The following is a 22,026-nucleotide window of genomic DNA, read 5'->3' on the forward strand; positions in this document are numbered from 1 at the left end:
AATAAACGTGGTTTCACAAACTTCAGTCACCAGACTCGTCAGACCAGAGTCTTTAAATCCATGTCGGGAGGATCTGAGGCCATTGTGAGGGAGAACCTCCTCATTGTTTGTAGGGTGTTCCTAATAAAGTGATAAGTGAGTGTATACAGTGATTCACAAGCTTCCACTTTCATGTTGACACCATCTAAATGCTTGTTCTATCATTTCACACACTGCTCTATCACCTGAGCCACCACAATAAATAGTTATTTATTTGTATATATATATATATATATATATATAAAAAAAAAAAAAAATAGAGTACAGCATATCATGTTAAATTTCAAGTCCCTTGCTGTTTACTCACTTCAATAATATTTGTTCCATGTCTGAGAGAAATTACACTCTTCTGATTTCTGGCACTTGAAGGTTTTGTGTAGAGTAAAACAAAATAACATGATATCGTAGAGACGTTTTTGAAATGAACTTCAAAACTGGACTGCTGGCATTCTGAACTTCACACTGCAACAATCTCAACACGAGCAAATGTGGATTCACATGTATTGCTTTAGGGCAGTGAAACCGTTTTTCATCCCTAACTGGACAAACGAGACATTCGACGCATTAAAACCTTTGCTGATACAAAGGAAAGGAGTGGTGTGTGAAAAAAAGTCATCAGAATAAAACAAACTCCTGTGCACGTGATGGCCTCACGGCATTTTGCAAAGTCGATAAATGAATTGTAGCGGATTAAAAAACAGCTAAATGTTCTTTTGCCTTAGATGTGCGATCCAACGAGCTGAGCAGGAAATCCGTCTTTAAGTTTTCTCCTTCAGAGGTTTGGGCACTTCCTGCTGAACGTGCACAGCACTGTTGTCCGACGTCAGGTGACTTTGTGGTCGATCGTCCTGGCGGCACAACAGAAAACAGTTAACACAACATGTTTTTTTTTGTTTTTTTTTAAATCCTAAACTAGTGAGCAAATTAAAATCACACAAGCGCACAATAAGCGCATGCATACACACACAGACTCAAATATGAAACACTTGGTGGACACAATGAGCAGAATATTCTTTTAAATCCCTGTGTGTTTGACTTACTCTGTGTAGGAGGTAGGAGATGTAAGTATCCCACCCTAAAGTGATGACGTTGATGTATAGGACACGGAATTTGGGCGAGAGGAAGTAGAAGTTGATCAGCTGGGCGGCGGGCCAAACACACAGGTCCATCTGTTCATTAAGAACAGAACAGAGCAGCATTGCAAACTCAGATTACTCAGCACAAAGAAATTGATTTGTTTAGAGTGAAACTGTGAAACATTGCACAGCACAAGCACTACTGAAACTGTGAGGAAACAAAAGAGGCCTGCTTTCCAGATCACAGTAGCAAATGTAGTTGTATTTTCTCCATCAGTCAGTGTAAAAGCAACCTAAAGGTTTTGGCTTTTTCAAATTAATAAAAAATTACCAACAAATTATTCTCTCAAATATTTAAGTATGTAAGCAAACTCACAGTCCCAGAATATTATACAACAAAGAATTAAGTTTTGTATGATTATTAAACATAATCTATTATAGCTGAAACAATTAATCGATGAATTGATTATTAAATCATTACTAAATTAATTGACAACTATTTTGATAATGGATTAATTGGTTTGAAGCTTTTTTCGTGATTAAAACAAGATTTCCGGTTCTTAAAGCTTCTTAAATGTGAGTATTTTCTTCATTTCTTTGCTCCAGATAACAAAAAAAAATCATTAAAAAGTTAATAATTTTGGTTTTGGACAAAACAAGACATTTGAGAACATCATCCAGGTTTGATGATCGAACACCGATCATCATTTTTTAAAGTTTTCTGATATTTTATGGACCAAATGATTAATCCAGAAAATAGTCGACAGATTAATCGATTATGAAAATAATCGTTAGTTGCAGCTCTACAATCTATATCAATTTATGTAAGGTCCCCAAAACAACAACATGTGGATAAATGTCACAACACTTGGGAGAAATGAAGTCAAGTGTTATCCAAGTTAAGACACTTTAATTAGCCTGAGAACGACCTAAACTTAGCAATTGAGGGAATAATAAAGTTTAATTGAACTATACAAGTGTTTGTTTTAAAACATGACCATGCCACTACATTAAAATCATTTTAACAGTTTAAAAAGGGAGTGTCTAGGAGTTTTTCTTCAAAAAGGTGATGTGATGATTGAACAGTAAGATGAATACATGTGCACTGATCTGCAGCTCTGACACCGACACGATTACTTGCCTTATAAAATTCCCAGAACTTCCCTTTGAACTCCTCCCATCCTCTGGATAACGTGTGACCTTCTGTGAGGTTCACACCTGCAGTGAGCACAAGTAAACAGTCAGATGTGCGTCAGAGCTACATGAAAATAAACTTGGAGAAGTGTTGACCTCATACAAAAACATGATTACTGATCAAAAACAAACCCTCAATCAAATTCACAGTTTATGGCAGCCAACCCTTGAACTTCACCTCTGATACTGACAGAGACAGTCTATTGTTTCACTCCACCCACAACCTTTGACTGCTTACATGTATGTGCACTAAAGGCTGAAAAGACAACATTCTGCTTAGCGCCAATAAACTCTTTAACATTTTTCCTCACCTAAAAAAAACCACATCCCAATTACTGGCGACGCCACCACTTGGTCCACCAGAACCTTCTTGCCGACCGTGCGCATGGCTTTGCCCACGAAGGCTCTGTCCAACCAAGAGTACCAGTAGTGCATTAGAGGGCCCATTGAGCAGCCTACCAAAAACATGGAACCTTCCGGGAGGAAAAGAGAATGTGTTAAATAGTTAAAGACAATAATCAGTCATTAAAAACATCTTCTCAAAACTACCGTTGTCACACCCCTTCTCTAGGGTGCCTTTAATGATGCCCATGAAGGAATTTCACAAGTCACAGATAGGGTTGGCAAAACACCACTTTTTTTGTGTCTGATAAAGTCATTTTTATACACATTCACATTTGTGCTGAGTCCTTTCACGTAATTTCAAAGACTTTTCCAACTGTGAAACAAATATTATTCTCCCTTTAAAAGAAGAAACAGCCCACAACATGATTCAGCAAAAATGCTGTTGCTGAATTTTACAGTCTGCGATCTACAGGATTTTTTTGGATCGTATCAGATTTGACATGTTTATTTGTCCAATATCCGATCCAGTGATTTTGACCGATTTCGGACCGATAATAAGCATTGCATCAACTCATCCCTAGTTACTTTGGCTCTGTACAGAATAAAGAACAAGTTAAAAAAAAAGACAATTAAAGCTATCAAGGAATAAAAGGTCTATAATGCTAATAATTGCAGAAAAAAAAGAGACAGTAGCTTAAAGAAAATTACACACAGAATCACTCAAAGACACAATAAAATACAGACCACTCGCACACACAAGTCCCAACACCTCACATGTCACACATAAATATCACCTGTCCTCTTCCAGTTGCGTACTCTGCTGGAGTCTTTGCTGATCTCCCGGCTCTGCTGCAGAGAGTCTCCAACCGCCAGCATGCCCCCTGCACTCACAGTATTGGTGAGCAGCAGGTACCGACCCTGAAAAAACGGTCGCCAAAAGAACCGTACCCTGACCAAAAACTCTTTACTGGCCTGGGGAAGCATGGTGTTTGGAGAGCACAGAGAGTATGATCATCTACGAAAGGAAAAAAGAAAAAGGCTCTCCGTCACTTTCTGTGTGAAGACTTATTTTCAAAACAAGGCAGCCGTGTCTTGTGCTACATACATTAGATGAGTTTGATTCAACTTTATTACACACTGTATACCTGTACTGTGTGTAATTATATGCAGTTTGGCTTTTTTCTCGTCATTCTAAAGAAATGTATATGATCTTGTTTAGGGAGCAAACTACATCTGATCAATGACAGTAAAATAAAAACTTGATGAATGATTGTTCAGCTGTCTGGCTACACACAAGTGTCTTATAGTGAGTGATTATTCTGCCAGTTATTTTTGGAGTTATCCGGTCAATCCTTTACAAATCTATCCATCAAACATCCCAGAAGTATAAAGTGACATCTTAAACCCATTTAATAAAGCTCTAACATCAGCAAACAGGAATTACGCAGACTTCATCAAGTCAAATGTTAAAACATGGAATGTCAATGGGTCCATACACTGTAGATACTTTAAAACATGTGTGCATTTAGCTTTTCCTTTGCATCTTTATAGAAGAATACACAATATATCAATCATTTTCTTCCAAGTATTTGAAATAAAAACACAAGACAGGTTTTAACTACCGACCATATTCATTACTGATTAATCAGAAACAAAAGCCAATCAAAGTTATACAGTGTTAAGAGTTAATGTTTAAACAATCTGAAAACCACACGAACATAAAACATAGGCGCACTGTAATTAGTGTGTGGTAGAATTATGTTTTGGTGTTAATTCACAGTCACAGAGAAATCCTGGTTTAAAATGTTCACTAGACTGTTTCATCATCTAAATCACGTTAGCCACATGTTAGCTTTCAGGGTAGTTAAAACCAGTATCGACAGCTCCGATACTCTGACTGTGAAGCCGGGGACATCAGTGACATGTACATTTCTTTCCATGACACACAATTCAATTGTTGACATCGAATTCTACATACAAAATTATAAGAAACCGTTTCTAAATGATTTAATATGAAAGTCACATGAAAAAGACTGACCGGTAAACCTCACGAGTAAGCGTCGATGTCTGAGCGTCTGTTGTGAGTGCCGAAGTCCGTTTCACAACCGACGACCGTTTCCTCCCCGGCTGTGGTGGAGCCTAACCTTATCCCAAACACTAGCTCGACGTTATGCGGCCCTTAAACCAGATCACAACATGAATTCAACCTCAATCTGTGAAAATATATAACCCGTATTCTTAAATTTACGTGACCATTGACCACAGTTTACACGAGGAAAAAAAACCCGAAGGTGAAGCCGACTTTAACCAAGACAGACCAGATTAACAGAGTATAACAAACGTTTGTGTGACATCTGGTGGCGCGGAGGAACAACGTTCACACACAGTGACTTCAGAGGCTGTACTGTACTGTACTATAGGTGTATTTTATTTTCTGTCTTCTTTTTTAATGTTGTAATGGGTGTCTTTGTACATGACGCTTTAAAAACAAATAATAACGTTTGGGTTGCCAGGTTGTGGTGACTTCTCCTTCAACCTGATGCTTTGCATTTTCTTTAGCCTACTATTTGAGTCTCTCTCTACTGGGGAAAATGCTGGACGTGACATGATCTATAATAGACATTAAATGTGACCAAAATACTGAGCAAAAATGTAGATACGTAATTGAAAACCGGAATGGGAGTGTAGTATGTACATGTTTATGCAGTTATATTTTTGCAAACATAAAGAAAAGGTCTGTTGTTTGGCAAAAATTAAAATTAAAAAAATGGCAGCAGTGGTTACTGACGACTTCCTTATCAATAATTCAGTCTCTCCGGCAGCGGTCATCAACAATTAATGACAGGTTGAGCATTAGCGGTGGGACGTTTCTGGACTTTTGTAATGACGGGTCCTCGGATTCGTCAGACGAACTGTCAATCTTTCACGCAGTGCCGAAGCCCCGCCCATCGGTCATTCACAGTAGACCCGTATTTCTGCCTGCGTAAAGATAACAGAGTTACAGAGAGGCACTGATAATTTCAAAATAAAACGCGTTGAGCCCACTTCCGGTCTCAGATTTGACACATCACAAGCGGTGGCATGTGATGTCCAAGTCCAGGAGACCACTGGTCCTCCAGGTTTGATAAAACACTATTTTAGAAAGAAAAAAAATAACACACACACACACACACACACACACTGTCTCTAATCAAGAAAACGACAAAAACAACATAACAATTCGCATTTATTCTTGTTGGTAACGGTTCGTAATGATGATTTTATTTTTGAAATCCTTATCCGGATATTGTGATGCACAACCTTTCTGACTTGTTTGTGGTAGTGTTTCTGCGGGTGGTGGACGCGGTGGACAGTAGCCGGATAGAAATTTGTAAAGGTAGGGATTTTCGTCGGATTTTATTCATCTATTACATTGTTAAATTATTGTATGTGTACACACACACATATATATAGATAGCATACATTTATATGAAACTGTAGCATGTTGTATCTTGTATCCATCGCTGGTTTATTTAGTATTAAAATATCAAGTGAGGGATTTCAGTAGAAAGAGCCTCTGGCATTTTGCCTTATGGTGAAAACTATGCATGACATCTTCACAGATGTATGAAATAGCTTGTTTTGTCGTGTGTGTGTGTGTGTGTGTGTGTGTGGATGTGGATGTGCAGGCTGCTGCTGGTTTGGTGACTCAGGGCCTGTCCTGCAGGAAAAGGCGTTATCGCACCATCCGATGTCTAAAATAAAATATATATGAATAAATAAATAAATACATGGTCCTGGGTCAGGACCCGTTAGATATAATTTAAACACCTTTCTCTCGATTCATATATAATATCATATGTCATTCAATGGCTATTTTCTATTTTCACGAGCAGCCGAATATCATCATTATTATTATTATCATCATCGTCATCATTATTATTATTATTATTATTATTATTGTTATTATTAGTATCAATAATAGTAATAACCATAATAATAATTTAGATTATATAGACTTTGAATTTTATGATAATAGGATTATCATTAAAGTGGAACACAGCCACATGGAGGAGAGGACTGTTGTGTTCATGTGGTTTGGTCAAGATAATCTTGCTCAATGATGCCTACATATATTATGTGTGTGGGGAAATTATGTGTTAAACAACAAAAAAATTAAATTTATGTCCGATACCAATACCGATATTATTCCTATACGGTCATTTTAGACCATTTATGAACATATGAAGCTGTTAACAACTCAGACATAATTCTCCAACTAACTAATATTGTTCTCCCAAAAAGAAGAATGAACAAACCCAAACACAAGTTAGCTAAAATGCTTTCCCTGATTTGTATTGACTTTTTCACACTCGCATAGCGAAGCAAGTGATACATAGGATTTTGGGATTGTATCAGTTACAGATACCGATACTGATACCAATTCCCATCCTTAAAAATACCACACACAATATTTATTGTTGACATCTCACATTGGTGAGTTATAAGACACAATCACAAATACCATGAAGAATTTCAAAATGGGGGAAATTCAAAATGACAAATTTACTAAATAAAAAAAACACAAAGTGGACAAACACTATATAAACAATCCAACTTCATGGTATCAGAGTGATTCTTTGATCTGTCTGTGCCCAGCACATTCTTTCATCATCCCTTCCCTCCATTCTTGTGTAGATGTTTTATCGTATTTAAAAGAGAGTGTGAACAGTAGCTCACAGTCTGCAGGATGAATGTGCTTGTCCTCTGCTGACAGTGAAGTCATGGCAAGTCAGTCCTGAAGGCAAGCGTGACGCATCTGCTGTTTCTCATGGAGGAACACGTGGACGTCCATGTTACATGTGAGGAGCTGCTGCAGCCACAATCACACACATTCTAAAAGGATTGCATTTTTGAGGCAATAATGATGTTGCGAAATGGCGAAAAATGTTATAAAATAAGGGTAGTATGTAAAAATGAATGCAGAATAGCTCAGTAGTCCCCCCCAAAGGTGAAACCCGGTAGCACTAAGTGAAAAACTAAGTGGGACCGGGACAAGGACATCGACTCGGGAGATGAAGTGAAAAAATAAACAAACCTTTATTTTCAAAGTGCATACTGGCAGGAAAACACAAGGGGAAGGGGCAAGTTACCTGAAACGAGAGGAGAGAGAAATTTCAAAATAAAACGGGAACCACGAGACAACATTGACACAAGACAACAACTAAACACCACCTGCTTTCTTGGCCATGACAAGCCCAAGACAAACAAAACAGTTTCTTAGGACCACCTCAATAGCAATCGGCCATTTTGAATCTGGCGTCCATCTTGGCGATTTGTGCGTTTTGTAAATGAACAAACTCGTCTGTGCACGTCAATCTTAAACAAAAAAAAACTGCAACGGCTTCAGACAGTGAAATACTTATCTAAGTCTTTCTTGTGTTTCTTACGTACAAGCTTAAAAATCACATCTCTATGAAAAAAGTGCATGAAATGCTTAATGCATGCAACACACGTATATGTAAGTTATCATCAACTGACTTGAACTGGATCTTTAAATAACTTAAAAGTCAGTGTGTTATTATTATTATTGTGAGTCATTACCATTTACAAGAATCTGTTTCTGAATGAAAACAACAGACAGACAATGGATTCCCCTGTAGACTCGACCAAAAACACCTCCCGTCTTCCTGCTCTGAAAAAAAAGAAAGATGAGATAGAAGAGATATTTTTAGCTTTTCCTCTGCTCATCTGCATCCCATAGCCTCCCTGAACTGGAGACACGTCATTGGAGCAAAAAAAAGGGGTGGGGGTGGGGTGCCACCTCAGGAAACTTGGAAGCAGCTAAACTGCTTTGCCACTGAGGAGATATCATTTTATCTTTTGGTGAGTGATGAATAAGTCGGGTGATTATAAGCCTCCACTTGACTGGAGAGAGGAAGATTTAGTTTCTGCAGTAATTCAGTAAGTTCTGAAGATATATTAGGTTTAAACGTTATGTACTACAGCTTTAAAGTCCTGCATTTAAAACACATACATAGCTACATAAGAGGAGGAAAAACGATGGCATTCATCTCCTTCCCGCGGTGGTTCAAATCTGTTTGACCTTCACGCTGGGACGTAATGACACTCATAAATGTCCAGACAATTTGAGACCGAGGGTGAGATTACAAAGTATTGATGTGTGTATCTGAGGCAGACAGTGGATCCAGGCAAATGCTGCATGACGACGGGTGCAAACGTAATTCACAGCAGATGGAGAGTAAAGTGTATGATCTGAAGATTTATATTCTTCACGTCATCTTAATACTCTTCATTACGGCTGCAACTATTATTCGAGTAATGGCAGTGAACCTGGTTCGGATTTTTCAGCTCATTAAAACTGAATAATAAAACAAGACATTTGAGAACATCGTCATTTCCAGGTTTGGTAAACAACATTTTTCAACATTTTATGACATTTTATGGCCCAAACAAGTACTCAATTAATTGAGAAATAAACTGACAGATTAATCCTATATGAAAATAATCGTTAGTTGCAGCCCTGTCATGCAGTTACATACCGTCTGTTCTCTGACAGACAGTCAAATCTGGACAGAATTGCTTGATTTGGTGTTTGGTGTGGAGCTAAACAATATAGTAAGTATTTTATGAGTGTTTGGAAGGAACTGGTATATAACAAAGACTTAAGTGGGTAAATTATGGTGGAAATACTCAAGCTTCAGAGACATTTATCCTTCTTTCAGGACTCTAGATTAAGGCTGACATCACAGATTGAAACAACAGAATTAATCAATTTCAATTTCAACAATCTAATCAATACGTAATCCATAAATGAACAGTGAATATCTTAAAGTTTCATCCTTGTACTAGGGCATAGTAGTTCATATTTTGATGTCACCTCAGGTCGTCATGGTCCATCTTGTCTGTAGCAGGTTTCTCTTGAAGCAGGAAGGTGTTTGGGTGATCTGGGATCAGCTGGAGATAAGCTGTGAGTCTGCAGGAAGCTGATTAAATGTGCCTGACTCGCTGGCCAAAGCAGCACCACTTAGCCGTGGATCAATTCAGCCTCTGTAGGTCGTCAATCCTCTTTAGGTGACAGGTTTAAATGAGTGTGATGACGACACTGCCCAGCACTGAAACTCTCTTAGTCATGATTAAATTAGGAAGAAAAAAAAAAAGAGACTCCCCTCTGGCTAAAGACTGAATCCAGATGGAGATTTTAACGATATGCTTTGTGCTCAGTAAATCAGATAACACCCAAGTTTCCTTAAATGAGATGAGTGGGTGGTTCGTTGATGACAAAGAGCAAAACTGGAGCTCACTGCTAGCTCCATTGAGTCATTTTCAGGACCATGGGTGAGAGAGATGTCATTTTACAAAGCCACAAATATTTAAGGCCTGATCTTCCTTCTCCTGCTGCCACCACATTGTCCGGGCACGACTAGACTCGCCTCAGCGCGGCTTTTCCATCAGCGATAGAACCTGGTACTGTTTTTTTTTAATACCAGCTCTGGCGAGGTTCCAAGCGAGCTGAGTAGTTACTACGTGTGACGTCATCAGGCTCCCGGCCACTGATTGGTCAGAGAGTGTCGTCACTGGAAGAGTCATGAGCGCGTCGTCCGACACAAGAATCAAAGCGGACGATGCCGAACTGTAGATCAGTTAAAAAGACTTAAACGTCCTGAAAACTTGCGTTAATAGCCAACATTTAGCACGGAAATGTCTAAAATGTATAGGAGTCTGGTGCATTTAGCGACAGCACTGCTGAAATCACAACCCCCTTCCGCTGTATTTCAGTTCAGTGACTGTGTCAGACGGAGTCTGTGCTCCAGTTATGCAGGAAGTACTGAAGTCATCTTTTTAATTGACTGATTCTAATGATTCAGGTACACTGAAAACAACTGCTCTACAAGTCACTAGTGTGTGTGTGTGTGTGTGTGTGTGTGTGTGTGTGTGTGTGTGTGTGAAACTAAGAATGGACCATTTACCGTTCTAATATCATTCTTTCTTCTTGTATCAACACATGTACAATGAACATTATGTGAAAAATAAAATAGCAAAGAAGACGAGGAGAGATGCAGAGTGAGATTTAGTTTGAAACATGAAGAACAGAACATGAAAAGAAACGACAGTAGTTGTGGCTCAGCAAATGAAAGCGTAACAGTAGCATCCTGCAGGCTGGAATACATGTGTGTAATGAGAATTGGTTCATTTACGGTTAAGCTCAGAGGCCTCAGTCTGTAAGATTCTGTGTGAAATGAGTGTCAAGTGGAGGTGAAGCCAGCTCTGCTAATCTGTGAGACACAGAAGAGAAGGCTGCAGTAATCTCACCACATACAGGAGACACTGAACAGCCTCTTCTGAATAAAGACAACAAAGGCTTGACGAAAGACAGACTCCCAACACGACCCTGCTTATTTTAAACCTCTTTCAATCACTGCCACTGCTAACTTTTTTTAGGTGCTTTAGGCAATCGATATTCCTGAAGTATAGAGACATAAATGAACAAGAAAAGAAAAGGAGATTTAGAAAAACTCAGCTGACTCAGCTGAACGGACACTTTGGTGCATCAGTAACAGAAGAAGATCCATTTTTAATAAAGCTAGAAATCCAACACCACACTCTGGCTTTGATCAAGTGTGATCTCGAGAGCATTGTTTGATTTGTGCTAAATACAGTCGACGAGCTCAAGACATACAATATAGATACGCTTATAAATACACTATGTCCTACTTCTTTTAGTCTCAAGTTCCAGTAGTCGGTTAAACATTGAGTGATTTTCGGAAACGTTCCTGCCACGTGACACCGTTCAATAATACTGATCATATGTGTAAAATATAAATGTTAAAAAAGTGTTGTTCTCTCAATCAGCTCCCACTAATAAAAATACATGGTTTTTTTTTATTCATACAAATCAGACCCCAGTGGCAGCTAGTTAAGTTAACTCTGTTGGGTTTTAGTGCTAGTTTGAAGTCACAGGAAGAGGAAGAGTCCCAGCTTGTTTATTATTTAGCGAGCATCTCTCCGTTCCTCCGTGTAAACTGATAGGCTGCAGTCGTGATGAGGACGATGCACTTGTTGGTGTTTGTGCCTCATTCCCTGAGAGTTGCAGCGTTCCACTGCAGTCCAGTCGAGATAAAGGTCTAAATATAAAGCAGCCGCACGTGTGTGTGTGTGTGTGTGTGCGTGGAGTCCAAGTATTGCGTTTGCGCTCGAGTCACTTCAGTTCAGATTTTTCAAACGTTTAATTAACTAATCTGAGAAATTTGTATGATGCTGTGCAATAACTGGACAGATCAAGCCCTTAAATTGCTCACCATTTAATATAATGCGTTTGAAGGGGGTCATGATGATCAGAATTGTTGTTGATTTATAATTTTATTACAATTATGAGGGCACAAAGGTGTTTAGAGGTGTTTTTGTTCAGTGTGAGCATCCGTGGCCCGTCACAGCATTTTGGTTAATGCAGAAAAGAGAGTTTTAGTCGTCGTGTGCACAACAATGAACAAGGTCTGGGACGATTTGAGTTTACGACAGTGTGATCACCCCAAAGTTAAATATTATAGAATGACAGTATTGCGATTACAGCTCTAAAATCTCTCTTCCTTCCACCATCATACGTTTGAAAACACAGCCTCAGGGATCTCTCTGTTTTTGTTGAGTCTTTAAAAGCAAACCTTAGGCACAGTATGACAGAATTTTGTTGTTGTTGTTTTTTTTTTTTACCATCACATTTAGTTAATTTACTGTATATGACTTTTTAATACTTTTTGGACCATGCCTACAATGTACAAGATTAATATAAATGCCTCTCCAGCAGTGTTTTCTTTCAGAAAGACCCTTCAGTTTTCACACAAACATATTGAAAGCATGACTCAGGTCTGAATATAAGGCAGAATGACCTTTGGTCACAAGAACAGTCACAGTCACTTCTTCCCTCGAATGTTTAAAGCTGTCTTGCAAACAGATACATGTTCTGGCTGATTAAACTAGGGGATGGGACAATACCACTGTTATGTGTCCGATACTGTCATTTTAGACCATTTATGAACATGTGAAGCTGTGAACAACACATTTGTGCTGAGTCTACTGAATCCAATCCAGTGATTTTGACCAGTATCTGACCGATACTGATTCCCATCCCTAGATTAAACCACCTACCATAGTTGTAAGTGAGTGTGCAAGTGACTAAATCTTAAGTTACCACAGTCACGTATACTTACCTCTGGGCGGTGTTATTGTTGGTGTAGATGTCAGACTATGTCAGTGATCTTGTCTCGTTTGTAACCCGAGCTGTGAGCATATGATTCCTGCCAATAACAACATTTATTAGGCCTGTGGAGAGCAATAGTGCACACAAATATAATCAAGCTTTATTTGTGTCTCACTTAGCGCCTTATGTCTCAAATCAACTCAAAAACAAACCCAGAAGAAGCAACAGAAATTGAAGAAACTGACTAATCCCACTGGGCGATGTTACAATTACAGTCAACATTTTTTAAAATGGTGATTAAATGTGTTACCTTTTTGTTCCACTCCTGTTTTTGTTGTGATGGTTTTCTTGGTTAAATTAAAGAAAACAAAACATGGTGGTCATTCATTCAAAAGTGCTTATAAAGTGTTTATACACAACCAATTTCCAACCAAAAATGTTTTGTGGGAAACCAGATTATATTTTCTAGTAATGCTATGAGAATATGTTAATTTGGACTACATGTGTCCTTACGTCCTGTCATGGTCCATTCATTATCACCAAGGGGTTAAAATTAGGGATGTCCGGTAATATTGGCGCGATATTAGCCTATTATTGTAATATCGGTTTGTATCGGCTCTTTGCAGTATTCCAGGTCTGCAATTATTTAATTTAAGATTTTGTTTTTTTCTCAATAGATGGCATCGGCAACAGCAACCTATGGGCAGAAGGAGTCTTCAGACCAAAACTTTGATTATATGTTCAAGATCCTCATCATCGGAAACAGCAGCGTGGGCAAAACCTCCTTCTTGTTCCGCTACGCCGACGACTCCTTCACACCGGCGTTTGTCAGCACAGTGGGCATCGACTTCAAGGTGAAGACCATCTACAGGAACGACAAGAGGATCAAACTACAGATCTGGGTAAGGAGTGTCAGGATATTCAGAGTTTTTTGTACTCATGGATTGATTGGGTATAATCTTCAATTTCAGCCACTGAATGAATGTTACACACTGTGCCTTTAAATCATTTACATCTTTACTAATCCTGTGCATGTTCTGCAGTAGTAGTGAGCAGAGAGAGTGTGTGTGTGTGTGTGTGCTCTGTTGTCAGCCTTTGCCAGGTCTTGCCTCTGGTCTACAGAAGATGACACCGACCAATCAGATCACGACAAACCACTGCCCGGTGTGCTGCTCTCCCCTCCCCCCCATTACTACACATCTATGAGAGTAGATGTCTCCTCCCCTCTGTGCACACACACACACACACTTTTCATACAAACATGCAGTAAAAAATCCCCCATCCCCCACTATGGACATGTGTTTCGCAGTACAGAATCTAGTGTATACACTTGTTTGTGTGTGTGGTACACTGTCACTTCCTCTGACATCCTGCAGCAAATACTGTGGAGTCGTTATGCTGCATTTATACAATTAGGTGTTGGGCTGCAGCTAAAGATCCTCTTTTTATTATCAAGGAACGTGCTGACTGTTCTTAAAACAGTCATTTAATCCCGGGGGGTGAACAAAAACAAACTATTACTATTACTGCTGAGAAATGTACATTCAGAGATCCTCACGGACACAATTCTTTCGCTGTTTTCATTATGTAACCGCTTTCAGTCAGTGTCGAGGTAGAGATGATGCGGCACAATGAGAAGTGGACGCACAGAGCGGCAGAGCAGAGGAGTCACAGAACATTACTAACAGTGTACAGAGTGAAAAGGTCAGCGCTACAGGATTCTAGTCATACAACGTCCTCATGACCTGAGTGATGTGAACAGTCATGTGTGATTGAATGAATAGACACATTGATTGTTAGAAAAATAAAGTCTAAGAGGTGATTGTGCGTATATGTGTGTGTGTTTTACTTTGTTAGGACATTTTCTTGCATAAACTTTTGGTCCTGGAACTGGTTGAGGTTAGGGCTAAGATTTAAATTGTTGTTAGGGTTAGTCATTAAGTGGTTATTTGTTATTGGTAGTGGAGATAATGCTTTGTTTAGGCTGTCCAAGTGGACGGAAGTCAATGCATTCACCTGAGGACAAACCTGTGTGTGTGTGTGTGTGTGTGACAGAGAGAGAGAGAGAGAGAGATAGAAAATGCACTGGAGAGATACAGGGTGTTGGGTATCAGAAGTGCTGAGCTTTAATTCCCCGAGCATTCATTAGAGTTTAACGCTGAAATTCAACCTCACCGGGCTTTTGAGCCAAAGAGACAGAGCAAGAGAGAGACAAAGAGACAGGATCACTCTAGTCTTTTGGCAAAGCTCAAAGTTTTTATTGAAATTGGGAAGCCGTAGAGTATGACCTGGAAACAGAACCTCACCTTTTTCCACTATCCTTCTACTATTGTTTTTCTTTTGGTCTGTAAAACAATTATTTATTCAGGACAGACATTAGGTATACAGTCCAAGGATTAAGAGAGAGTGCAAGGATTCATGAAACTAGTCTTGATAGATGACATTTGCCAAACTGGCTGATGTATCTGAAACTTTACTTAAATCGAACACAATATAAGCCACTATTTCTACAATATTGGCTGAAATGCCTTTGCTGATGCAGTAAAACTGTAAATGTGGGGCACAATTTATTGTCAATTACTGCACTGTATTGTTCAGCAGCTCTCCAGCAGCTACACTGTACGCTGTATTGTTTTCATAGCATAGTTAAACTTAATCATGACGCTGAATCAACATAACTGTCAGCTGCTCTCAGCTTTACAGTCTCTCTTCAATAGAAGAGTAACTAATGCACATATTATTGACTATTTTATGTGTATGTTTTAGACGTTTCCCTGCTCCAGGACACCTGATACAAATGAAGGTGTGCTGGCGCAGGGAAACGTCTAAAAACATGCAGGGCAGTGAGTCCCCAGGACCACTATTGAGAAACCCTGACCTAAACTAACTTCTGCACAAGACCTACAAGTTTATCTTCACCCATATTTATCGAAGGTGAGCGTGCAGTGGCGTTATGACATGTGAAGACTTTTTGTATTCCTCAATCTGTTGCAGGACACGGCGGGTCAGGAACGTTACCGCACTATCACCACCGCGTACTACCGAGGAGCCATGGGCTTCATCCTCATGTACGACATCACCAATGAGGATTCCTTCAACGCTGTCCAGGACTGGTGCGTAACTGGGGGTGCATTAATGACCAATGACGACCTAGAACTTTGTGGATCATGGATCAAGTGGCACCAAGTGCGGCAGGGATCACTGTCTTTTAACCTTATTGTCCTCTGAGGGGACTTTGGCTCAGACACAAGACCTTCTGTCTTATGTGAACTGTATCTTTAAATGCATGGTACTTCACTTTCCTTATAAGTATTGTGCCCATAATTTTACAAAATGGACAAAAAAACAAAGCTAAGACAAGCAATTTAGATCATAAACCCCTTGGAAGAATGTTTACTGACATTATATATGAAGTGAGTCACTATCTTATACTGTTTTGTTAGCCGACTAGTCATTAATTATGATCCTGACATTATAAGCATAGAAACACATCTGAAGCAATTACCAAGTTGTCCAGCAGAAGGTGCTGTGACTGGAGTCTTGGCCTGCGTCCATGTCCAGTTGAGCAAAAGCAGCATGTGGAAGACGTACTTCTGGTTCTACAGCATCAATGTCTGTCGTCACATAATTATGTCTCCCTGAGCAGAGATGGGTGGACAGCCAGATGACTCACTCTGTTAAATGATATGGTTGCCAACTTATTTTGTGTCAAGACACTTCCATGTTGGCTTCAACCTCAGGACTGAGAGTAGACCACATCCATTTTGAGTATTACGGTCTGTGCTTGTGATCTCACTCTGCACCCAAAAGCCTGCTCTTGTATAATCTGTATAATTTTGGTGCATTGGATGATCCCCTGCAAGAACTGGAGGACAGTCAGCAGAAAGATGGAGTGAATCAGCGGTGACACTCATTAAAAATGCTTAAATTAAATTTCTTCCACTGAGTTAATGAGGATGAGGGTGTTTTATTGTAGAGATCATCATTTTTTATTCAGTCTGACTCCACCTGGTGTGATTTCATTCACGTTTCAGGATCATTGTTACAACTTTTTCGTTGAATCAGTGCAATCTCCTCCTGTGCACACACGCGTTTCCTCTCTGACGGCTTGCGTGTTTGTTTTCCAGGTCCACTCAGATTAAGACGTACTCGTGGGACAACGCTCAGGTGCTGCTGGTGGGAAACAAGTGTGACATGGACGACGAGCGGATGGTGAGCGCAGACAGAGGCCGGCAGCTGTCTGAACACCTCGGTGAGTTTACACACGGACGCTGTTCAAACACGCGATACGTATCTCTGACTCACAGTCGTGTGTACTCACAGAGTTTACTGGAAGACTCCTGTTCCTGTTATCACGTAGTTTATTTAATACTGTACGATATATAAACCTTCCAAAAGTCATTGTTTTTTTAAATAATGTTGGGTAGTTCTGTAGTCATATGCTTTAAAGGCCTAGAGTGTAAGAATTAGTGACATCTAGGTTATTCTCTGCTTCAAAACATTCACAAGACGACGGCCTCCATTCACAAGGGCCCTGCCTAAGGTACACAAAAAGCTGTGTTTCCACCAAGTGGAACAGTTCGGTTTGGTGTGTATTTTTTTGTAGTTTTACAGCCCACATGTCGCAAAATGCAAACCTGACCCAGGGCTTTACCATTCCAAACCGTACCGTACTGTACCAAAGTGAAGTGTGCCATGATGGAAACACAGCAAAATAGGCTTATATTAAGGCTGTGAAAACCAAATGTTTTTTTATTATTATTTAAAGCAGACATCCTACTTATTAGTAGATCAGAATGAAGTCTGAATTCTGCCAACAAAACCTTCACAATTTTACTCACTGGGACAATTTATTAACGATTTATTTGATTTCAATCTTGTGGTTTCCAGGCAGAATTGCTGGGCAATTAAGTTATATGAAGTAAATAATTACTTTTGATCGGAACCATGCTATGCTAAGCTAAGCTAAGCTAAGCTAATCACCTGTTGATGATTCCAGTCCTGTGTTTAAGGCTTAGCATACACTGTATGAATTTAACTTGTTTTTGACACAGTTCTGAGTCAGAGTGACTCATTTTAAACAGAGGTTTACTTTGTTATTGCTGTAAGGTTAGGCTAAGGGGTGAGATAAGTGTCTGTCATCTTTGTCAGTATGACATTTTCAATCCAGGACTCATGATAACATAATTTGTGTTTGTCTTACAATGACCCTGACTTATTGCCCAGCTGTTAGATGTATCATCTCAGAACCTGCATGCGTGTTAAGTACATTTCTCACAGTGTTCTTTTGTGTTTTGCCTAAAATAACTATTTGTACACAGTATGTTAGGCTCAAAGAATAAGCAGTAATTCTTAAAATTGAAATGATGAAAGGACGATAAATAGTACAGTACAACAGTATAACAGTACAAGTATGTATCTCACACACATTTGTCTTTGTAACAAGCTGCTGATTAACGACAACTTCCACATTACTGTTAGCTTAAGGCCACAAACGTGGCTTTTTGTTTGCGACTGAAGACGTTTTAACGCACTTTGCCTGATGAAGATACGACATGTTTCTACCATGGCCAAAAACATTTGTATTTCACTAGATTTGCTCTGCTACAGCTCCGTCCCTGTACTGCAGAGATCCATGAAGATCCATGTCCTGATTCCTAATGAGACCTCTCTGATCCTCATACACTGTTTCCCCTCCAGGCTTTCAGTTTTTCGAGGCCAGTGCCAAGGACAACGTCAACGTGAAGCAGACCTTCGAGCGCCTGGTCGACATCATCTGTGAAAAGATGTCCGAGAGCCTGGACGCTGGGGATCCGGCTGTCACAGGGGCCAAACAGGGGCCCCAACTGACAGAGCAGCCCGCTCCACCACACCAGGACTGTGCATGTTAAAGCTGACTACTCCCTCAAAACCCTTTTTCCTTCACCCTCTCTTCCTCTTCTTCTTCTTCTTCTTCTTCTTCTCCTCCTTCTTCAGCTGGATCTTAAGGCCCCCAGATCTATACTCCATCAAACCGTTTTCACTTCCTTTCCTGCTTTTCTGTAACTCAGTTAAGGATCATTGAATGATGGTCAAGAGAATCGGGTTGAAAAATGTCTGAAATGCTCTGAGATTCTCGTGGACCGGTGCGTGACATGTGTTTGCCTGTGGTTCCTCCGCATTAAGAGCTTAAATTTGTCTGTTGTTTTGATCTGATGCCAAAGCAAGTCCAGTTAAGTGTCTCAGACTCTTTGCAACCTGTGTTCTTCCTCAAGTTTTCCCGTTCCACCGCCCTGTTGTCTGCCTGTTCCTCGGTGTGGCTTTACAAGAAGGATTTGACGGCGTCCGTCCTCAGAGTGCCATTTAAATCCTTCCAATGTTTACAGTGCTTTGTTTCATGTCAGTCAACCGTTTTGAGAAGATGTCAGTCTCGGTTTTAGTGACCATAAAGGTTGCAGGGGAGTTAAGTGGGTGGTTTGATTCAGCTGAAAACTGTTCCTTACTGATGTGTTTTTGTTTCTTTTAAGATTCTACAGAATCTATAGAAATCAAATGCATACATGGGGTTTCTTTTTGTTGACTCACCTGGTATCTTCACATAGATGCTGCCGGTGTTATAGTTGTGTGTGTGTTTTTTTTATTATTCATCTTTCCATTTGACCTTTTTTTATTTTATTTTTTACAATTCTTCAGCAAACCTTTTTGTAGTTTGATGCCCCATTTATTCTTTTCTTACATGAAACACCAGGTGGGGAGAAATACGAACAACATATAGCTAGGTTAAAATTGTAAAAAAAAGAAAAGAAAAAAGAAAAATGAAGAGACAAGTTTTATTTAATTATATTTATTTCAAATGTACATTTAAATGTTGTGCAATACATATATATATATAGTATCTACAGGTATGCATTTCTGGAAATGAATTTTAAAAGGTATGAACTTCAATGAGGATAGCATCAAATATAAAAAAAGGTATCTGTTGTTTGGAAGATGTGTGTGGGTTGTGTGTTATTTTCCTGTTGGTTTGAGCTCATGCTGCTTCCCAGTCATGTTGTCACAAGTCAGACATTCAAAATCCCCACTAAGAAACAGTGTGATGGATGAGTGTAAAATGACAAGGTCAGAAAGTTAGTAACACCGTTGTCAACCGCCCACCCCCCCGTGATATTCCACGTGTGATATCCCAGCCGTGTTTCTGATGAAATATTAGAGGAAGGTGCTTTTTGCAATTGATGTCATTTTGGCCCAAGTGTCGTGAAGCTGGTGTAAGGTGTCATCTAGGTGTCATCTAGGTGTCATCTAGGTTTAGCAATACAATTGTAACTAGGATGATAAAAAATGTTGGTGTGAGGATATATCTGAAAATCACTCGATGCAACACAGTTCAGCTGCACCTGCTAACAGTGTTCATGGTGATGTTACAGTGTTTATGTGAGGCAGGGAAAAGAATTTGATCAAATATCAAAATTACCTTTAACATTTGTCATTCAGGGATTGTAATGTTTTCAAAAACGTGGAAATGGGCTTGAGGGAGAGAATGCAAACGGGTCATTTGTATGGTATTTATCCTTTATGTGAAAGACCATTGGGCTACTACGATGTGCAGATGTGATTTCAATATTAAATCCACCACAACAATAGCAGTTTCTTTCTAAATGAATTCAATTAAAAACCAGAACCACTCTGATCAACAACTGCATCTGTTACTATTTTAAGATCTATTCGCCCACATTTACTTTCGATGTCATCTATCTAGTCTGGACGTCATGTAATATCAGTATTACAGAGCAGCTTCACTGGATGCCATTGGCTTCTTGTGTGTGTTTGTGTGTATAAATGGAGAGGAAAAAAAAAAAGCATGTGGTGGCTGACTGTTCACAGACCTGACAACTGCTGAGTGTCCACCACACACTTGTTCTTAATCAATACAGGTGTTAAAGGTTCTGCTCTAAGGTTGCCGTGGTTCTGACAACAAAGCAAACTCTGGACATGCATCGCCCTGCTTCCTTCAGAAACTGTTTAAATGGTTCCCATGGCTTCTTCACACAGGACTGCCATGTATTTCTGCATTTCACGTCACCAAAGATTGCCGTAGAAGCAACTCACTGTGCTGTTTGGACACTGGACCAGTTTTAAATCTGTAATACTGAAATGAACACTTTGAAGCAATCTTAAATTTTGTAGTAAAATCAGTGATCAGTGAAGAAAAAAAAAGGAATTCTCTTATGGATTAAGAGGGAAAACGCTACTAACGTTACTAATTCAGCGATTTATTCGAAGAGTAAAGCAAATCTGGTCAAACGGTCAAATAACTTTTGCAATAGTTAACTGTCAAGAATAAAATACATATGAACCACTGGCTTTTAAAGTTGAGTTAAAATGAGGCCTCAGTCAAAGTACTGACACAGGAAGTGATGATTTGGGGAAAAATGATAACAACAAACCCGGTCAATGACTTTTTTTCTGCATTTATTTGACTTCTGACTGGTTGTGACTGAAACTGTTCACCAATGAAATATGTCTTCCTCTACATAAACCAGATCTGTAAATATTGTATCTCAGAGTTGTGTGTGTGTGTGTGTGGATTGTGTTGTATCAACTCAGGCTTGCAGCGACAACAGCAACAATAAACAGAGAAAGAAGTGATTAAAAACCTCAAAAGAGCCATGCTGGACTGCATCTGCGTTCATTTCCCGGGCCTGCTTGTGAATGAATGTGTCAAAGCAATACACGATATACACAAAAAGAAATGTCATCAAAGCTCGGTAGATGTTGCTGCCTTTAGATCTGCTACTACATGAAACGTCTAACTTTACTTGGTCTCACATCACTGCCTCTTTAAATCCTCCCCGGTTTTAGTCATTAAGATGAGAGAATAATGCTGTGGATGTTTTTATCTATACTTTGTGGTAAAACAAAAATAATAAAAAGAAAAGTTGCTAACAATCAGCTGACTAGTGTTTAAGATGATTTTACTTGAGGAGTCGTGGTGTACGTGTTCAGTTGTTACTGACATTCTGAGAAACACTGAAGCACATGCATTTTATTCTTAAAATTAAATGAAATAAGTGAAAACGTACAATATTTTATGGGGAATCCAATCTGAAAAAATGTGTTACTGACCTAATAAAAAAGTCAAACATCTTTATTACATGCTGAATTGTAGTAAAAGTGACACAAGTCATGTATCTGTACTTT

The 22,026-nt window shown here is 39.3% G+C and overlaps 2 protein-coding genes across 2 annotated transcripts; one reads left to right on the forward strand and one right to left on the reverse strand.

The window, feature by feature from the left end:
- Positions 1–315: 315 nt before the first annotated feature.
- mpv17l2 (MPV17 mitochondrial inner membrane protein like 2) lies at positions 316–4,969 on the reverse strand. The gene is made up of 6 exons (XM_058639133.1): positions 4,693–4,969; positions 3,449–3,669; positions 2,621–2,782; positions 2,257–2,333; positions 1,080–1,208; positions 316–887 (listed from the first exon to the last, which is right to left on the reverse strand). Exons 2-6 carry the CDS (start codon positions 3,636–3,638, stop codon positions 798–800), a joined length of 648 nt encoding a protein of 215 aa, XP_058495116.1. The 5' UTR covers positions 3,639–3,669; positions 4,693–4,969; the 3' UTR covers positions 316–797.
- Positions 4,970–5,958: 989 nt separating this feature from the next.
- Positions 5,959–21,777, forward strand: LOC131466076 (ras-related protein Rab-3A). Its single transcript, XM_058639154.1, has 5 exons — positions 5,959–6,030; positions 13,527–13,751; positions 15,844–15,962; positions 16,977–17,101; positions 18,550–21,777. Exons 2-5 carry the CDS (start codon positions 13,527–13,529, stop codon positions 18,738–18,740), a joined length of 660 nt encoding a protein of 219 aa, XP_058495137.1. The 5' UTR covers positions 5,959–6,030; the 3' UTR covers positions 18,741–21,777.
- The last annotated feature ends 249 nt before the right edge of the window (positions 21,778–22,026 follow it).

Source organism: Solea solea, chromosome 9 (genome assembly GCF_958295425.1).
Source record: "Solea solea chromosome 9, fSolSol10.1, whole genome shotgun sequence".
NCBI classification, from domain to species: domain Eukaryota; kingdom Metazoa; phylum Chordata; class Actinopteri; order Pleuronectiformes; family Soleidae; genus Solea; species Solea solea.

Excerpts from the sequence above, each read along its gene's own strand:
- LOC131466076 (XM_058639154.1), top strand. The coding sequence starts at position 13,527 with ATGGCATCGGCAACAGCAACCTATGGGCAGAAGGAGTCTTCAGACCAA. Across the intron at positions 15,963-16,976 it reads TTCAACGCTGTCCAGGACTG|GTCCACTCAGATTAAGACGT; the intron begins GTGCGTAACTGG and ends TTTGTTTTCCAG. Across the intron at positions 17,102-18,549 it reads GCAGCTGTCTGAACACCTCG|GCTTTCAGTTTTTCGAGGCC; the intron begins GTGAGTTTACAC and ends TTTCCCCTCCAG.
- mpv17l2 (XM_058639133.1), bottom strand. The coding sequence starts at position 3,638 with ATGCTTCCCCAGGCCAGTAAAGAGTTTTTGGTCAGGGTACGGTTCTTT. Across the intron at positions 2,334-2,620 it reads TGGGATGTGGTTTTTTTTAG|GTGTGAACCTCACAGAAGGT; the intron begins GTGAGGAAAAAT and ends TGCTCACTGCAG. Across the intron at positions 888-1,079 it reads TCTCCTACCTCCTACACAGA|GACGATCGACCACAAAGTCA; the intron begins GTAAGTCAAACA and ends TTGTGCCGCCAG.